Source organism: Hippocampus zosterae, chromosome 2, assembly GCF_025434085.1.
Source record: "Hippocampus zosterae strain Florida chromosome 2, ASM2543408v3, whole genome shotgun sequence".
Lineage (NCBI taxonomy): Eukaryota > Metazoa > Chordata > Actinopteri > Syngnathiformes > Syngnathidae > Hippocampus > Hippocampus zosterae.
This window is the reverse complement of record NC_067452.1, coordinates 38,605,854-38,626,127: the sequence shown is the minus strand read 5'-3', so window position 1 is coordinate 38,626,127 and position 20,274 is coordinate 38,605,854. Positions and strand designations below refer to the sequence as shown.

The 20,274-nt window shown below is 46.0% G+C and overlaps 1 protein-coding gene across 1 annotated transcript; it reads left to right on the top strand.

The window, feature by feature from the left end:
- Positions 1 to 1,803: 1,803 nt before the first annotated feature.
- On the top strand, positions 1,804 to 18,982 carry arhgap1 (Rho GTPase activating protein 1). Its single transcript, XM_052059250.1, has 13 exons — positions 1,804 to 1,874; positions 6,906 to 7,132; positions 11,122 to 11,220; positions 11,359 to 11,446; positions 14,712 to 14,843; positions 15,371 to 15,457; positions 15,532 to 15,630; positions 15,748 to 15,855; positions 15,940 to 16,016; positions 16,106 to 16,183; positions 17,704 to 17,832; positions 17,923 to 18,026; positions 18,527 to 18,982. Exons 2-13 carry the CDS (start codon positions 7,009 to 7,011, stop codon positions 18,692 to 18,694), a joined length of 1,293 nt encoding a protein of 430 aa, XP_051915210.1. The 5' UTR covers positions 1,804 to 1,874; positions 6,906 to 7,008; the 3' UTR covers positions 18,695 to 18,982.
- The last annotated feature ends 1,292 nt before the right edge of the window (positions 18,983 to 20,274 follow it).

Here is a 20,274-nt window from a genome sequence, read left to right as displayed (position 1 = left end):
TCGTGCGCGCGAGACACAGTACTACGAGTTAAAACGAAAAAAATCATTGATGTTTAATTGCATTATTATATATTCAAGCACATATATTCGCCAAAAGAATCACCAACAATTGAAAAGATACATCAAGTGGAAATGTTACATTTGCATTACCTCAGCGAGACACAATGTGGACTGTTGCTTGCGGTTGCTTTCGCTCGAAAGGCTTCTCCTACTTCTCCTTCTTGTTCTTCCTCGCACTTCTTTTTAAGCAACCAGTCACCACCATTTCAGTTACTCAATACCAGGAAACTTGCAGCAAAACTGCAACTCCAACGACGCAGAAAAATAGGAAATTCCGCTCGCGTGACCTCCCCTTTCTTCATTCATGTCAGATGATCTTTTTTTTATGCCCCAAAACATGCATTGTCCCGTGTTGTAACTCTTAATACAAGGATTCCTAAAACAATAATAATACATAATACAATAACAATAATATAATAGTATACAATAAACATTTCACTGCAGTAACAATTCCATTTCTGTGTGCCACTAAAATGTCCCACAGATTCATTCATTCATTCATTCATTCATCTTCCGAGCCGCTTGATCCTCACTAGGGTCGCGGGGGGTGCTGGAGCCCATCCCAGCTGTCTTTGGGCAGCAGGCGGAGGACACCCTGAATCGGTTGCCAGCCAATCGCAGGGCACACAGAGACGAACAACCATTCGCACCCACACTCACACCTAGGGACAATTTAGAGTGTTCAATCAGCCTGCCACGCATGTTTTTGGAATGTGGGAGGAAACCGGAGCACCCGGAGAAAACCCACGCAGGCCCGGGGAGAACATGCAAACTCCACACAGGGAGGCCGGAGCTGGAATCGAACCCGGTACCTCTGTACTGTGAAGCCGACGTGCTAACCACTGGACTACCGGGCCGCTGTCCCACAGATGTTAAATACAAATCCGATAAATACAAGCGTTTCACATCCCCACGTATCATGACATCTGAATTATAGGAAACCTTACAAATAAGTGTTGACATTCGCAGTTTACGAGTCAAAATTTCATCAAAATCCATCCATCCATCCATCCATCACTCTTCTCCTCAAAAGGGTCGTGGGACGTGCTGGAGGCTATCCCAGCTGCCTTCGGGCAGTAGGCGGTGTATACCCTTGAAAAACTTGCTAGGCAATCGTAGGGCACCCATAGACGCACCTGGAGAAAACCCACGCAGGCACATGCAAACTCCACCCAGAAAGACTAACATGCTGTTGCTCTCCTGATGGTAACTGGTGATACCAGCAAGACCAGTTGGTCACCAGCTCTTACCAGCTGGACCCCGGCACCTTGCCATATTGTGGCTACAATTTTAAAGATAGATAGATAAACAGACAGACAGTAAATGCTGTTCTGTAAACATTTTTTTTATCGCACCTCAGCTGCAAGCAATCTTTTAGGATTTGGAAAGAGACCTGCAGGCTGTCTTTTTTCAACCTGCATTCCACTTTGTAGCATTCTTGTTAAGCCTCACCTCATTAAAGCATGACCGCATCATTGTTATAGTACACTGGGCTACAGTATAGTCGTATTGGAATACATGCAGGCTAATATGTATGTGTGTACTCATAAAACTGAGCAAATTAATTTATTTTGCCAGGTTAAAATTGTTTCTCTTGTTTTTTTCTTCGATCACTTGAGGTGGACTAAGATACTGTAATTTCACAGTCAGACCTCGAGAGGTCGCACTCTTTTTCATAAGATTGCTTTTATCTTGAAAGGGTCCCGGACGAGGGAGCAGGAAATGATTATTTTGAAAGTGCAGAAGCGGAAAAGGTGTAACGCCGCTTGTGTGCGTTCAGTGCTGCGAGCGAAAAACATCACAAAGATCTCCAGGTGAATAAAAACACCGCATTATTACCTATTATGATTTGTATTCTTTGTATAAATGTTTGAATATGAACATGATGACATCGCATTCGGCATGTCGCACCGTTGCTGGCGCGCTTTGTTATTCTTACATGACATAATTATATGCGACGATGTCAACATTTTTTTTTTATCTTTAATAATCGCTAATCTTACGAAAGCATGAATAGGGAACGACGTTACCAGATAATGAAATATAAATATGTGTTTGTCAGCTGGGTCGCAGCGTTCTTCTGTGTTTACAAGCTAGGGCTGCTAAAGTTAGCTTCATTAGCCTCCGCACTGGAAGTGGACGCCAGCGTCATTTGAATTCCTTGATTTGTTTCCTTTTGCTCATGTGTGACACCGTTTCGTCGACGCGTGACATTTGATTCCGATTTTGGCTTTTTAAACTGAATTGTGGTGGAGGTGAGGGGGGGGGGGGTGCCACATTAGGAGGTTTTAGCACCGGATGTTGATCCGTAGAGTAGCCATCCATCTCTCTTCTATGCTGCTTGTCTTTGTTGGGTAGGAGGTGAGCGAGAGTCTGTCCAAGCTGACTTTGGGGTGAGAAACGAGTTAACCCCCTGGCCTGGTTAGGCAAACCAACCATTCGCAATCACATTCACGTTTATGATCAATATAGAGTCCTCATCCTTGAAGGTAAAATGCATGTATGTGGAATGTGGGAACGCAAACACGGGAGAGAATGTCCGGCGAGAACTTGCATCCCTAAATGAGGAGAAGCGTAGAAAATGGCTGGATGAATGTCTTGAAGCAATTTACTCAAATTTAAATGCACTTCTTGACTGCAACCAACGAAAGGTGATGTTGATTGGCTTTCAATGATCATATGCTATAAAAAGGAACAATATGGACTTCAGTTTGGCAACATTCCCCTGTTCATTCAACTGGCATCGATGGAATTCTCCCATTACATTAAAAATGATCATGAATTTATATTAACCCCCCCCCCTCAACGAGCGCTTCCATAACCATCTTTTAACTGGCAACGTGACAAGATTTCCCCAAAAGTCTGTCGAAGTCTGGCTGGAATTGCCCCTTCAACCTGAGTACAACGAGCCAGGAGTTTTGAAAATTGGACGATGTGTTGCGGGGATTGAATTAATTTTTTAAAATTTGAAAAACAACGTATTTTGGAGGAAGTTAGAGTAGAATTATTTCTCAACTTCGTCTTCTATTCAAGGAGCCCTGCTCTCCGGTCGGCTGACAAATTTCAGTTCAAAATATCCACCAATTGCTGGTGTAGAATGAAATTCAGAAACATCAAGGGGGCAACATTTCTGTGATGTTTAAACGCTGACATGCCCTAAAATGAGTTTCTTTGTGATGGAGGATTTTAGAGGCGTTGGAAGTGCTCATTCCATTTTTAATTTTTTTTTTTTTTTAATTCTACAAAGATCGCGGCCACTTGTCACGTTGCTACTTCAACTGATGTTTTGAAACAAACGTGAGCAAATTCCAGGAAGACTTAAAGCTAAAACAATCAGAACCTGCTCCACAGCATGAAAAAATACAAATGTCCTTCATCGCATTGGTCGATGCACTAACAGTGGTGATTTCTGCGTGTTTGGCTGTAGGGAGGGTGTTTGCGTTGTGTCACAACCACACAGTTGCGCTCGTATGTGGTTGGACAACAGCAGTGACATGGCCTCTTCCTGCTGGTTAGTAACAGCATTTATTTTAAGGCAACGTTCTGTCAACTAGCATTAGACCACACATTGGAGGCTGCGCACGGTGTGTGTGTGCGTGCGTGTGTGTGTGTGTGTGTGTGTGTGTGTGTTAATGGGGGTTGGGAGATGTACAGTATGTATATGTGGGCAGTGTGTGAGCTGAAGTTGATATGTGACAAAAGCACTGGGCAAGATCCATTCGGTCATTGGCCAAAGATAATATGAGATGTCTTATGTTAGGTCTAAACACATTTAAAAACTAATCTGATTGCAATTTTTCCCAACAATATTGTCAAGTCAAGTCAAGAGTATTTCTAGAGCACTTTCAAACAGCCATCGCTGCATACAAAGTGCTGTACATGGAGCAATTTAACATGTACAATAAACAGTAAGACAAATCGGTAATTAAAGGCGGTAGAAAGCACCAAACAGTAAAATCAAGAACAAATCTAAGTCATGCTGAGTCGAATGCCAAAGAAATACAAGTGCGTTTTGAGGAGGGCTTTGAAGATGGGCAGCGAGGAGGCTTGTGATTGAGATTTAACTGTTTTTTTTTTCAAAGTCATCCTCCCTTTGTAATTTTTTTTAACAAACGCAAACAGTACATTAATCTTGATGAAAATAAACAATATCAGATTGGCTGGATTATACATGCAGGACACGGTGGACAACGGGTTAGCATGTTGACCTCGCGATGCAGGGCTCCTGAGTTCGATTCTGGGTCCGACCTTCCTGTGTGGAGTTTGCATGTTCTCCCCGTGCCCTGCGTGGGTTTCCAAAAACATGCATGGCAGGTTAATGGAACACTCTAAATTGTCCGGAGCGGTGACTGTGAGTGCAAATTTTTTCTTTGTCTCTGTGTGCCCTGTGTTTGCCTGAAAACCAATATTGAATGAGATGATGAGAAAACCTTTATTAGTCTCGCAATGGAGAAATTCCCAATTCACAGCAGCAAAGTTATGAAAGGAAGAAGTAGAACAACAAAATATAGGAGCTGCTGGAAAGACAGCCACTCTCGCGGCGGCATTTTGAAGTCAAAATAACAAAAATAACACAACACACACAGACAGTCGTGCAATCTTCACCACATTTCTGCATACACTTTGTTGTCTGAAGCAGTTATAGATGAAAGAGGAGAGGATCAAAGTGTCCTTTCACCAGTGGATCAGAGACGCCATGCTGAAAAATGTGCACACGTCTGCTACAAGCTAAGTTTTGAAAGCAAACAACAAAGCTGTAGCGTCCATTGACGAAAAGAGATTAGTTCACTTCTCCTGTCCCGCGTAATCCGCTTCAAACTCCAAGCCGCGACTCCCAGTTCCAAATCCGCATCGGCGCTCCGCGCTGACGCTCCTTTCTTCTCGTCGTCGGCTCCTCAAGACTTGCATCCATCCAGCCGCAGACCGTTTAACAGCACCGATCTCTCCGCTGAACAAAGCGGGGCTGTGAAAAATGCTGCCCATTACAGGCGCAAGACACAAGCGCCCCGAAACAACACCCAGAAACACCGCCGGCATCTAAGGGCCTGAGCTCATCTCAGATGGACTGACGCAAAGTGGAAAAGTCTTCTGCCGTCTGACCAGTCCACATTTCAAATTTCATTTGGAAATTGTGGAAGTCGTGTCCAAAGAGGGAAAAAAAAACATCCGGACTGTTTCAGGCGCAAAGTTCAAAAGTCAACGTCTGTGATGGTATGCGGCTATGTTAGTACCAATGGGTTTTGTTTCGTTTCATTTGTTTATTGAACATAAAACATATACAGTAATAATTTGACAGAAAGTAAGCTAAGTTTATACTGAGCGGCCCGGTCGTGTGTTTGATCCCGGCTCGGGCCTCCCTGTGTGGAGTTTGCATGTTTTCCCCCTGACCTGCGTGGGTTTTCTTCGGGTACTCAGGTTTCCTCCCACATTAAAAAAAAATATGCACGGCAGGCTGATTGAACACTCTAAATTGTCCCTAGGAGTGAGTGCGAGCGCGGATGGTTGTTTGTCTCCGTGTGCCCTGCGATTGGTTGGCTACCGGTTCAGGGTATCCCCCGCCTACTGTCCCAAGACAACTGGCATAGGCTCCGGCACCGCCCGCGACCCTTGTGAGGATTTTGCGGATTGCAAAATGGATGGATGTTCATGCTGAACACAATGTCCCGACTACATTGAAATTGGATTTGTCGCGTGACAAAGTCAAGGAAGTGTTGATTTAACGACGCGGGCTGTATATTATTATGATACATTATTACATTAAATTGACCTGCTCAAGATTATTTTTATTATAATTATGAATTATAGGCGGCCCGGTAGTCCAGTGGTTAGCACGTCGGCTTCACAGTGCAGAGGTACCGGGTTCGATTCCAGCTCCGGCCTCCCTGTGTGGAGTTTGCATGTTCTCCCCGGGCCTGTGTGGGTTTTCTCCGGGTGCTCCGGTTTCCTCCCACATTCCAAAAACATGCGTAGCAGGCTGATTGAACGCTCTAAATTGTCCCTAGGTGTGAGTGTGAGCATGAATGGTTGTTCGTCTCTGTGTGCCCTGCGATTGGCTGGCAACCGATTCAGGGTGTCCCCCGCCTACTGCCCGGAGACGGCTGGGATGGGCTCCAGCACCCCCCGCGACCCTAGTGAGGATCAAGCGGCTTGGAAGATGAATGAATGAATGAATGAATGAAGGTTTTGAGTTATGGAACGGGTGGCCCGGTGGTTTGCGTGTCGACCTAACAGTGCAGAGGTACCGGGTTCGATTCCAGCTCCGGCCTCCCTGTGTGGAGTTTGCATGTTCTCCCCGGGCCTGCGTGGGTTTTCTCCGGGTGCTCCGGTTTCCTCCCACGTTCCAAAAATATGCATGGCAGACTGATTGAACACTCTAAATTGTCCCTAGGTGTGAGTGTGAGTGCGAATGGTTGTTCGTCTCTGTGTGCCCTGCGATCGGCTGGCAACCGATTCAGGGTGTCCCCCGCCTACTGCCCGAAGACAGCTGGGATAGGCTCCAGCACCCCCCGCGACCCTAGTGAGGATCAAGCGGCTCGGAAGATGAATGAATGAATGAATGAATGAATTATTATCATAATAATAATAATAATTAAATGATGTGAAGGAAAATTGTAAATAGTACTGCTAAGTAGTAATAGTAGTTTGTTGTTTTTTTCTCTTTCTTCTTTTTTCTTTCTACATACATTCTTGCTGCTGGAGGCTGTAAATTTCCCCAGTGTGGGACGAATAAAAGATATCTTATTAGATCTCAAATACAAACAGTATTAATGAAAAGATCCAATGAACTTGACCCGATTCGCGGCCATGTGTATCTGATATATGTGTACCACTTTTGTCTCTTCCAGGACCTCCATGTGCCATTAGTGTGTGTATGTATGTGTGCGTTTGTGTGTTAAGCGTGTTTTCAGTCTTGAGTGCTTTGCGTGCTGCACCGTCCCGTGGTGTGCAATGTCTTCCGAGTTGCTTGTGGACTTGAGCGAGGACCCGACGACGGCACAGCTGAGCCACCTGAAGCTGGCCACTTTAGAGGACCACCAATGGCCGGCGGATGACGCTGCTCTCAGCAAGTCGGGTGAGCGGAGCAACACTCACAAGCGACACTTTCCGGATATTCACCCGGAAAATGGGCATTGAACTCACAGAAACGGTTTGTAGAAAGTGCCGACCGCTAGTTGTCGGACATTAGGAACAGTTTTTTTTTTGCTTTTTCGTGTCATTTCCTTTCATTAATCACAGTTGCTCTCAAATTGAAAACACAATCATCGACTGCCCCCTCCCGCGGTGTCAGAATCGGCCTGACCAAGTCCTTTCGTGAGTTGTAATTCGGCACCTCGTCCACGTTGGTGATGCGTTCGAGCTGGAAGCGTTTGACAATCATGTTATTGTTTTTCATAATGCAAAGTATCACTTATCACTTGCCGTAGCCCAAGCGCGTTTGAAGGAATTTGGGGCGGGGTTGGTTGAGATTACAGTCGGTAATGGAAGCCAAGTTAGAGCTGTCTAAAATCTCGAAGAAAGCGTCTTGATTTCCATCCAACCATCCATCATCTACCGCTTATCCGGGGCCGGGTCGCGGGGGCAACAGCTTTAGCAGGGAAGCCCAGACTTCCCTCTCCCTAGCTACTTCTTCCAGCTCTCCCCAGGGGATCCCGAGTCGTTCCCAGGCAAGCTGGGTGACATAGTCTCTCCAGCGTGTCCTGGGTCTTCCTCGGGGTCTCCTCCCGGTGGGACATGCCCGGAACACCTCACCAGGGAGGCGCTCAGGAGGCATCCGAATCAGATGCCCAAGCCACCTCATCTGGCTCCTCTCGATGTGGAGGAGAAGCGACTCGACTCTGAGCCCCTCCCGGATGACCGAGCTTCTCACCTTATCTCTAAGGGAGAGCCCGGACACCCTGCGGAGAAAACTCATTTCGGCTGCTTGTATCCGGGATCTCGTTCTTTCGGTCACGACCCATAGCTCGTGACCATAGATGAGGGTTGGGACGTAGATCGACCGGTAAATTGATTTCACGGAACGCAAAAAAAATGACACTTGACCGGACTGCAGTAGGAGCGGAAGTTTGCCGGCTCTTCCATGGAATTCGCCGGATGTTGCCGCAAATCACGGTAGTCCTTGCCCAGATGGATAGGTGGCGCCGTTTCATCAAACAAAAAGCACTAAGCGCCATGGAGTAGTTGACCTTGAATTCTCTCGCGGCCGCTCCATTCCCACGGTGCTCCGCGTAACTGATAGCTTGCGTTTTAATCTGTGTTTTGTAAGCGGATCTCTACATAGGCGCCATTTTTTTGTGACGCCATTTTGCACAATGGTCGTACCGGCGCCGACTGGAGCTGAAGCCTTTAGCGTCCTTTTTCACACCCACGCTTCCCGCTTTAACGTCCTCAGTAATGGCCACCTTTCCTCTCTCTGACATCAATAACCCTGTCTGGACAACAACAGTCTGTCAATAATCGAACTCGTCATTTGGTTACTGATCAATGAAAAGTTTGGGACATGCTTCTGGGGGGGGGGGAGAATGCTCAAACTACCCTCAACTCATTCAATCCTCATGACGTCTTGAAAATCCGCTATGGCTTGCTACCCATGACGTATTTATACGTCTTTTTTTTTTGGGAGGGGGGGTCTGACTAAGCGTCCGACTTTTTAGCCTTAATTATTAGTTCATGATCATGATCTATGTGAAGTCATCGATTCCTTACAATAATTAGCAACAATTTTTGAGTAATGTAGGAAACCGATAAATCTGTACATTCATTCATCTTCTGTACCGCTTGATCCTCACTAGGGTCGCGGGGGGTGCTGGAGCCTATCCCAGCTGTCTTCGGGCAGTAGGCGGGGGACACCCTGAATCGGTTGCCAGCCAATCGCAGGGCACACAGAGACAAACAACCATTCGCACTCACACTCACACCTAGGGACAATTTAGAGTGTTCAATCAGCCTGCCATGCATATTTTTGGAATGTGGGAGGAAACCGGAGCACCCGGAGAAAACCCACGCAGGCCCGGGGAGAACATGAAAACTCCACACAGGGAGGCCGGAGCTGGAATCGAACCCGGTACCTCTGCACTGTGAAGCCGACGTGCTAACCACTGGACTACCGGGCCGCCCATAAATAATATTATTTCAATACATCTGCCAGTGTTTCCATTTTCAAATCATTTCAAATGTCATCACTTCGACAATATTCCAATGAAATCACAATCAACCTCCCTGGCGTTTCGCGCGTTCGCTTTTTGTGTCCTTAATGGACGTTTGATCTGTAAATGGATTTGTCGTCGAGTAAATCGATGTCGAGTGAAGGTTATGGACGGGTGCTGATGACAGCCGTCTTCATGCGTCGCGCCTTTTCACGACAATTAGTTCCATTCAAAACTGGACAAACGAGATGCCTGGCAGACAATAGGAAGGGAACCGGAGGTAATTGCACACCCGCAACCTTACTGAGGATCATCGGTTGGGGAAAAAAAAAAAAAAGGTGAAGGGATAGACCAGTGGTCCTCAACTAGAAATGCTGTCGGTCCACTTTTTATTTTTTTATAAGACCAAGGTCCGGTCCCATGCACGGCGGTCATGGGGGGCAGAGCTATATGCCAATTTAGTATGGTCAAGCCAAGCTTATACAAATCAACACTCCTCACAACCAACCAATAATGGGGTGCATGAAAATAACAGGGGCGGCCCGGTAGTCCAGTGGTTAGCGCGTCGGCTTCACAGTGCAGAGGTACTGGGTTCGATTCCAGCTCCGGCCTCCCTTTGTGGAGTTTGCATGTTCTCCCCGGGCCTGCGTGGGTTTTCTCCGGGTGCTCCGGTTTCCTCCCACATTCCAAAAACATGCGGAGCAGGCTGATTGAACACTCTAAATTGTCCCTAGGTGTGAGTGTGAGTGCGAATGGTTGTTCGTTTCTGTGTGCCCTGCGATTGGCTGGCAACCGATTCAGGGTGTCCCCCGCCTACTGCCCGGAGACAGCTGGGATAGGCTCCAGTACCCCCCGCGACCCTAGTGAGGATCAAGCGGTTCGGAAAATGGATGGATGGATGGATGGATGGATGAAAATAACAATTATTCACTTTGCCAGTACACAGCAAATAATGAGAGGTATTGTGTTGAGGCAGAGGAACTCTTTTATTTTATTAAGTTGTGCCTGCTTAATAATAGAAATAGCCCTTTTAGGGAAATAAGACATTTTTTAATTTAACTTTGTTAAACAGTAATTGTCTTTTTTTCCCCTTAATTTAACAAAAGCAAAACAAAATACTAATTTTACCAAAATAAATACTAAAAATGAAAACAAATATTTTCATTTGTACAATTCCCCTTTTAACATCCCATCTGAAATTGAAAAATATATCAGAAGAGGAGTTAAGAACCATTTTAAATACTGACACAAGGGAGCACAGGAATGTGCAGTGCTGTTCTTCCACTAAAGGTGAATGCAATGTCTGAGGCATGCAAATATTATTTGAGGACGCCATTGGGATGTTCATTTAACATGTTGCGGTGTTCTGCTGTTAAACAGCTGCAAAGATCCCCCGGGTAGACGGGAGCAAAACTGCACACAATCGAAACGTCCCGCGATCTTGTCTAATGTGGCTCTCCTGTGCTGAAGCTGTGAGCACACTGTGGCGTCGCGCATGCGTCTGTTTCCTGACACAATCATCCATTTTGAATGCGTGACGCTGATGTATGGGCACACCTTAAGTTCAGAGGAGCCAATCAGCGCATCGTTAACAAGCGATCGCGGTAATGCGCAGATTATAGTCCTAAAATAGAAAATGCATAACGTAAAAATCACTTTATAATTTATTATTTTATACAATTTGCCGAGGGTCCGGACAGAGGAGGTCGGCGGTCCGGTCGTGGATCGCGGTCCGCCAGTTGAGGAAAAGGGGGATAGGCAGTCGCGCCACCCTTGTGAGGATAAGTGAATCAGAAAATGGATGGATGGAAGCAGTCTTAAGATAAGCGCTAAAAATACATCAACGACATTTTTTGGGGGACGTTTTGAAAGTGTGCTGAAGCGATGCTAATTGTTTGCGTTTGTGTGTTGATATCAGAGACTGATGTCTCTCAGCACTTTGATGCCGGTTCCCCGCACCTGCCCTGGGACCATCCCTTCTATGACATCGCCCGGCATCAAATCATCGAAGTCGCCGGTCAGTTGAGGCCCATCTGCTCGCTCGAGTCGGCTACCGGCCAACTTTTACGGACCTCGTCCTCTTGTCGTTGCTCACTGTTGTTTTATTTGTGTGTGTGTGTGTGTTTTTTTTTTCCCCTCTCTCGTCGCCTCGTAGGTGACGACAACTTTGGCAGAAAAGTGATCGTCTTTAACGCCTGCAGGATGCCGCCCCAGCACCAACTGGACCATCAGAAGCTGTTGATGTGAGTCAATCCCAGCTAGGAGTTTTTTTTTTTTCTGCGAGCACTGCAAAAGCAGTGTTGACCTTGCCTCGTACTTTACAGCTGCGGTGTTTCAGAAAAAAAAAAATTCACTCGTTGCTAAACACAACCCTTAATTACGGTAATACATTTTTTCTTTTGGGGGTGGCGGGGGGTGAAAAACTGATGCGCCAGAAAAAAAATGATGGGCAGATTGAAAAAAGCATTTGAGAAAAGTTAACTCGTCTCTCTGATTGAAATAATTTTTTAAAAAATTGACCATTGTAATTGATGAGGGCGGCCCGGTAGTCCAGTGGTTGGCACGTCGGCTTCACAGTGCGGAGGTACCGGGTTCGATTCCAGCTCCGGCCTCCCTGTGTGGAGTTTGCATGTTCTCCCCGGGCCTGCGTGGGTTTTCTCCGGGTGCTCCGGTTTCCTCCCACATTCCAAAAACATGCGTGGCAGGCTGATTGAACTCTCTAAATTGTCCCTAGGTGTGAGTGTGGGTGCGAATGGTTGTTCGTTTCTGTGTGCCCTGTGATTGGCTGGCAACCGATTCAGGGTGTCCCCCGCCTACTGCCCGAAGACTGCTGGGATAGGCTCCAGCACCCCCCCGCGACCCTAGTGAGGATCAAGCGGCTCGGAAGATGAATGAATGAATGAATAATTGATGAACATAACACACACACAAAAGGACTGAAGAATAGTATCAAGGTGCGGAAAGAAAAATCAAATTGGCCGAATTTTGACTTATGATGCCAAGCGCCTTGTGTAAGTCGCAAGCTTGTTCTGACGTGGCTCAGAATTAGACGGACGAAAGCCATTCGCGGGCCAGCTTGAGGAAACGCTTCACTCTGTGCTGAAGAGCAACACTTTCCCTGGAGACTTTGTCGCCGAGCAAAGAAAACACGGAAACACTGTCGTCTGGCCAAACCAACCTTGATTCCTTTGCAAATCCCAAAAGCCCCAGTTAATCCTGCAATTACATTATTTTTTCCTTCCGGAAAATACAGACGCTCCCTGCAAAAGCGTCTGCATTTTTTCCTTCCGGAAAATACAGACGCTCCCTGCAGGAGCGTCCGTATTCTAGTGAGACACGCCCCGCTTGCCACCTCCAAATCTACAAAATCCTTTTTTTTGTTTAAATTAATACATGACCTTTTGTCCAAATATAGTCAAATTCTTATATTTCCACAAATGGATACTAATGGTCCGACCTCACTTTGTGTGTGATTGTTACACAATATTAACTAGTGTTGAAAATAGTTTTCAAACAAATACGTCGGCGCTCCTGAACGCAACTTATGTCTGACAAGCATTACGAAACTCCATCTACGTCCTACGTATGCCGCATAATTGTCACCTGTATTCAAGGTCTGCAAGTTGTTGTTGTTGGGGTTTTTTTCAACAATAACTGAACAAAAGTCAACTTCGATCCATTTAAATCGATCAAATCGTTCAAATCGATCGCTGCAATGCTTCCTCGCGAGCTCATTTTCCTTTGCGCGTTGGCCTCCGCTGAATAAACGTTTTATTTATTGCATCACTCTCGGCTCAAACAACTTGTAAGTAATGAGTTTGTGAAGATGAGTTCGGATGGGTGTTTTGCCTTTATGACACATTAACCCTCGTAGTCCACCGCTTGCGATAAATGTAAAATGATGTCTTTGAATCAAAGGCAAAGGCATTCGGAAAAACACAAGAGAGCTGAAACGTATGGGGGGGGTCCTAAAATGGCCTAAATTTCATGACGTCACCGGCTGATAATTCTCAGGCATTGCAGCAATAATAAAAAAGGTTTTAATTCCGTAATCTTCACAATTGACATATTTTGCACCACAGAGACCCATTATAATTCATATTTTTGAATGCATCGTAAACCTGATGTGTAAACATGCATTTCACGCGATTTTTACGTCAATCGCTTTGTTTTCGCTTGGACAGACGTATGCATGCCACATTGTTGGGTTGAGGTCATTCCAATTGTGCAACTTTTCTTGGTTGGAACCTCCAGACACAAATTTTTTTTTCATTTTGCAAAAAATAAAGAATAAAAAATCTCAAAGAACTAATAAAAACTATATATGTATGGATAGCACAGATGACTCTGAACATTTTGAGTGTTTGGAAAAAAAAAGAATGTTTGTATAACACAAAATACATCATTACAAAAATTGTAAAATGCGTAACTTAGGGTTTTTTTTATTTGAAGGACCCATGGGTTAAAAGGCTTTTTTGCATGCCGGGGGCCCAGCATGCCGTTGGGCTTTGCAGCCGCGTTGAGACTAACAAATATGAGATCGGATATCTTTTCGGGGTGGGGTAGCATTGATGAGAGTTTGCGATGCTATCTGATAGAAGTACAACTTGAATGAATCAATGTCGTGGGAAGTGAAGCAAGCCACCTTTTTCTGACAAACTTGTTATTTTGACAGTACGAAAATTACGCCCCGACAGAATAAAATTATTGCGGTAAATAAAGATGAAAAATGTGGTTCTAAAAGTGAGAGGTCCTAAAAGTGCTGGGGGGTGAGAGAGCATGAAAGGTGATTGTAAATACCTTCAACACCATACTACCGTACCGACTATAAGTCTCTCCTGCGTATAAGTCGCACCAGCCATAAAATGCATAATAAAGAACAAAAAAACAAAAAAACATACATGAGTCGCACTGGAGTATATAAGTCGCAATTTGAGGGGACATTTATGTGATAAAATCCAACCCCGAGAACAGACACGTCATCTTGAAAGACAATTAAAAACAAAATGAAATGGAAAACAACACACTGAATAAGTGTACAATATGCTCACGTTACATGACGCATAAACGACAAACTGAGAACGGGCCTGGGATCTTCAAGTAACATATTAAGAGTTCTCTCAGATAACTCTCGCATAAAGAACATGCTAACAAATTCACCGAACCATCAATGTCACTCTAAATCACTCGATCCAATGGAATCTTCATCCTCTGTGCCACTTTAAAGCAACTCCGGAGGCAGAATATGCAGCTCTTCGTCTTCTATGTCGCTTACATCAGACTCCTCGTGATTTTATCAACAACAGGTCTAGAGCGGCCTCTTGTGGATTAAAGTGAAAATAACATGTGAAATGATATCATAATGAGCTAATAATTTCACCCATAAATCGCTCCGCAGCCAAACTGCGACCTATAGTCCGGAAAATCCGATACATTGTTTCTTTCAAATCCAACTGACAAAGAGGAATAATTTCTTAACAGTATCCTGATCTGCTTTTGTCCTTTTAGGTACCTGAAAGGAACATTGGACCAGTACGTGGAAAGCGACTACACCCTGATCTACTTCCACCACGGACTGACCAGAGAGAACAAGCCGTCGCTCAGCTGGCTGCGGGACGCTTACAGGGAATTTGACAGGAAGTGAGTTTCCACGAGCTATGGGTCGTGACCGAAAGAACGAGATCCCGGATACAAGCGGCCGAAATGAGTTTTCTCCGCAGGGTGTCCGGGCTCTCCCTTAGAGATAAGGTGAGGAGCTCGGTCATCCGGGAGGGGCTCAGAGTCGAGCCGCTTCTCCTCCACATCGAGAGGAGCCAGATGAGGTGGCTTGGGCATCTGATTCGGATGCCTCCTGAACGCCTCCCTGGTGAGGTGTTCCGGGCATGTCCCACCGGGAGGAGACCCCGAGGAAGACCCAGGACACGCTGGAGAGACTATGTCACCCAGCTGGCCTGGGAACGCCTCGGGATCCCCCGGGGAGAGCTGGAAGAAGTAGCTAGGGAGAGGGAAGTCTGGGCTTCCCTGCTAAAGCTGTTGCCCCCGCGACCCGGCCCCGGATAAGCGGTAGATGATGGATGGATGGATGGAGTTTACACGCGGCCCCGACGGTATCCCGATTTTGTCTGGCGACTCGTATTCAGTGGGAGTCGTTTGTTTTTGTCTGCCAGGTACAAGAAGAATATCAAAGCCTTGTATATTGTCCATCCCACCATGTTCATCAAGACCCTGCTGATCCTCTTCAAACCCATCATCAGGTACGTTGTTGTGCAGCATATCAAAAAGATTTACCGTGTGTGGAATTATTATTATTATTTGTGGGGTGGTCCAGTTTCAAATTTGGAAGGAAACTCAACTACGTGAGCTATCTGAGTGAGCTGGAGGACGTGGTCAAGTGCGAGCAGCTCGTCATTCCAGCCCGTGTCAAAGAGTAAGAATTTGTCGTTCGTTTGTGGCCCGGGACAAATCGGAACCCAAAAACCCGCCAATCGCCCCGAACGCCGGAACTGACGGCTGCGCGTGTTTGCGTGCGCGCGTGTGCGTGCAGATACGACAACAAGCTGAGAGCCTCCCTGAAGCCGACCTCCTTGCCTCCTGTGTCCCCTCCTCGCAGTCCTCCTCAGCCCAACCAGGTCTTTGGGGTCCCCCTTGAATTGCAAGTAACCTCTTTTTGACACTTCCCAGTGTCAAAGACATTACGGTTAATCGGATTGTGTGTGCGTGTGTTTCTGTCTGTCAGGTTGAGGAAGAGAAGTCCAGATGGAGATCCTGTTCCTGTAGTCATGAGAAACACAATTAGCTTCCTGTCAGAGCAAGGTGACTTCGCCGCGGCCCGATACGAAATGGCAGCTTGAAACGGTTTTGTTTTGGTCTAAATTTCGTTGTTGTTTTTTTTTGTTTTTGAGGTCTGGAAATCGAGGGAATCTTCCGACGTTCCGCCAATGTGACTTTGGTGAAGGAGATTCAACTCCGATATAACTCAGGTCGCAAGCGTTTCAATTTTTGCATCCAGTTTATTTTAGCTTACAACTCGAAACACTTATAAATGGGGCGTTTCCCCATGCGCTAAGCTAGCCCGCACTGTCCGTGCAAACGGGTGTTGGTTTAACACCCAAATTCCATTTTGCAAATGCCTTTCAAAAAACGGATATTGCAGCATCCCGGATGAGATCTTAAAGTTACGGGAGCTGCCCTTCAGCTTCCATTTTCGCCTTAAAATCTGATGCGCCTTGTGTATGATCATTACGGTAATATGTCAACCCCAAAATGGCTCCTCGCTCCAGACATGCTTACAATGTTCAAATTGAAGGCGAACGGGTTACGCAGCTGAACACGGAAATAGAGCGGCGGCAAGAGAGTTCAACGTTAACGAGTCAATGTTATAACTTCTCACTAGGGTCGCGGGGGGTGCTGGAGCCTATCCCAGCTGTCTCCGGGCAGTAGGCGGGGGACACCCTGAATCGGTTGCCAGCCAATCACAGGGCACACAGAGACGAACAACCATCCGCGCTCACACCCACACCTAGGGACAATTTAGAGTGTTCAATCAGCCTGCCATGCATATTTTTGGAACGTGGGAGGAAACCGGAGTACCCGGAGAAAACCCACACAGGCCCGGGGAGAACATGCAACCTCCACACAGGGAGGCCGGAGCTGGATTCGAACCTCTGCACTGTGAAGCCGACGTGCTAACCACTGGGCTACCGGGCCGCCAATGTTATAACTTGCTGATGGTTAAGTGAACTGCGTCGCTGCTTTGTTCAATAAGTTTTACTGACATCTGATCGTTCTGTTGGCTTTTCCTTGAGCGTAGCTCCATCTAGTGGATGCATTGTAGATTGCGTCTTATAATGCGGCGCGCCCAATGTATTGTAAAAACAATATATATATATATATATATATATATATATATATATATATAGGGCGGCCCGGTAGTCCAGTGGTTAGCACGTCGGCTTCACAGTGCAGAGGTACCGGGTTCGATTCCAGCTCCGGCCTCCCTGTGTGGAGTTTGCATGTTCTCCCCGGGCCTGCGTGGGTTTTCTCCGGGTGCTCCGGTTTCCTCCCACATTCCAAAAACATGCGTGGCAGGCTGATTGAACACTCTAAATTGTCCCTAGGTGTGAGTGTGAGCGTGGATGGTTGTTCGTCTCTGTGTGCCCTGCAATTGGCTGGCAACCGATTCAGGGTGTCCCCCGCCTACTGCCCGGAGACAGCTGGGATAGGCTCCAGCACCCCCCGCGACCCTAGTGAGGATCAAGCGGTTCGGAAAATGGATGGATATATATATATATAAAAAAAGATGTCAAATATATACAAAAAATATATATTTTGTAAAAAATTACAAAATAGGCCATTCATTGAATGTGCGCCTCATAATCCAGTGCGCCTTTTAGGGTGGAAAATACGGTACTCAACGGAACGCATCTCGAACACCCGCAGGAGGGTGCCATGAAAACAAAACACAATACGAGTCCTTCCCTCGCGTTTGCCGTTGCTGCAGGCGAAGCCGTGAACTTCCGAGAGATGGAAGACGTCCATTTGGCGGCCGTGATCTTGAAGAAGTTCCTGAGGGAGCTGCCCGAGCCGCTGCTGACCTACCAGCTCTACAACGACATTGTCAATTTTGCCTGTGGGTTTTGCCACGCGTCGTTCAAAATGTCGCCCGCCGTGCCCCCCCGCGTGAGTCCTCACTCACTGCGGCCTTTGTTTTTATGTCAAGCTGTGCCCAGTGACAGTCAGGTGACTGTCATGAAGACGTTGGTGGAGTCGCTGCCGGAGGAGAACTACGCCGCGCTCAGATACCTAATCACGTTTCTGGCACAGGTACGGTCGAACTGATAATCGGCGTTCTCTGCAATGTCACCTCTGTTTGACCTTCAACTTTGTTTGAATTTCAACTCCACAATTTGGGTACTGCGGTGATTAAATATTCTTGCTATTCGGATATCCTACTGAAAATTTGAATCGAATAATGCGGTATTAACTCTTTCATTCCACAAGACGTACTTGTACGTCTTTTTCAATTAGGCCCCGCCTACCAAGGACGTACTTGTACGTCTGTCTTTTTTTGTTTGTTTTTTGCATCATAGAGACGAGGAGGGTCTGATGCAATCTGCGAATGTGAATAAGCCGTTTGCATTGTAAATCATGTAAAAAAGCGACCACTAGGTGGCAGTGGTGCCTCGCGTGCTCGCAATGCATGCTTTTACAAAAAGCTGCTTTTTTTTTTTTTTTTCGTTTTTTGCCCAGGAATCGCCATTTTCATGAAGTTTTCGGAGTTTCAATAAAAATAATCATCTTCCTCTGCTTGTGTGCCCGAACAGGTAACGGCCAACAGTGACGTGAATAAGATGACCAACAGCAACCTGGCTGTGGTGTTTGGGCCCAACCTGCTCTGGGGGCGGGACAACGCCATGTCACTCAGCGCCATCGGACCAATTAACAACTTCACCCAATGCCTGTTGGACCAGCAGCACTTGGTCTTTGCCTAAAGTTGGTCACTTGTCTGTTTTCGCCACTAGAGGCAGAGTGAGCCATCGAATGGCACTTGGACCGACGCAGCCTTGCTCTAAAATGCACATTAAGAAAAAAGAAAGAAAAAAAAACATCCCCAGGATGACTTTAATTGTGTATTTTGTCACCTGGGATTCTAATCGGGCCCCGCAGCAGCGTGGCGAGTGCGCAACATCAAGTTGAAACGTGTATCCTGAGAGCTTGGCGAGAGAACAACCGTGCAAATATAAACTTTTAACACCTTCGCAACAAAATAGATTTCCTTGGGGGAGAAAAAAAAGGCATTCCAGCCACCAACCGCATGCATACAATTATTGTCAAGTGGAATTGAAATCGGAAAATGTGTTTACTATTCAACGTGTCGCTGTCGTTGGTCTCCGCTGAAGAAAAAAAAATCCCCTTGAAGAAGTCAGCGGTTTGTGTGATAGCCCTCAGGTTCATTTCGAGTAATGCTACCAAATGTTGTGGACAATCTTGCTGTATTAAAAAAAAAAAAATCGAAAGAAGATTCGCTGTTGTATTAACCCCCACACCCCCCAAACGTCTGTTGTGCTTTCGGCCGTCATGCACGTGCTTGCTCTCCCTCTCTGTGTGATCTATTCAGATCTTGTGCTTGACGTGCGTGGGTTCCGTTAGTGACTGCGCTGGCCTTTTCTTTTTGCCGAGTGTGTGCCATGAATCAAGTTGAGTCCAATTATGACGCTGTTTTTGCTCCTCAGTGATCAAAAGCCTGCGGTAAAAAAAAAAAAATCAAATAAAAATAGTCCAAAACACAACCCCCCCCCCCTCATTTACCCATGGCGGCATGCTAAGTATCATTGTTGCCATGCTGTGAGCTAATGAGAGTGCTACTGTGTTAGCCGTACGCTATATACATTCATATATATGGTTTGCGTGTGTCTTAATGCATTTTGAAATCAAAAATTATGCCGGGGGGGTTGGGGGTAGGGGGGGGGCGACGTAATGGTTTTCACCAACAGGGTTCCCGTGAGTGGATGTTGGGAGCCTCAAAACAAGTGCCATTGACGTTTCACACTTGCTGACCAATCGCATCTTGCGTGTGATCTCGTGATCTTTGTACTGTAATTTGGTGACAGTGGTTTAGTTTCTCTCCGGTGGGGGGAGGAATGATTTTGGTTTTCCGGGCTAATGTGTTCGAGATGACTTTTGGTTTTCTTTTTTTTTTTTTTTTGATATTTAGTTGTGGATGTGTATGATGATGTAATTCTGTGGCAGAATAATAAAGGAACCTGAAGTCATGAGACGGTTTGCCATTTTTGTTGGCATTTAAATTCTTTCATTTTTATTAGTGTTAACAATGGTGCGTTCAAGTGCACGCAGAAGTGGAGAACAATTTAGGATACATATATTGCGCTGAAGTAAATCCCAGAGAATCTCTTGCATGCAACTTGCATCAGAAAAGATACGTTTCAAATGCAAAGAAAAAAAACGACGGTTGAACCTCGTTTCAATGTATCCTGTTTATGTTTCCACCACTATAACGTTCACATTTTGCCAACAGCAAACACCTTTACAACGTCAACGTTATTACGACGAC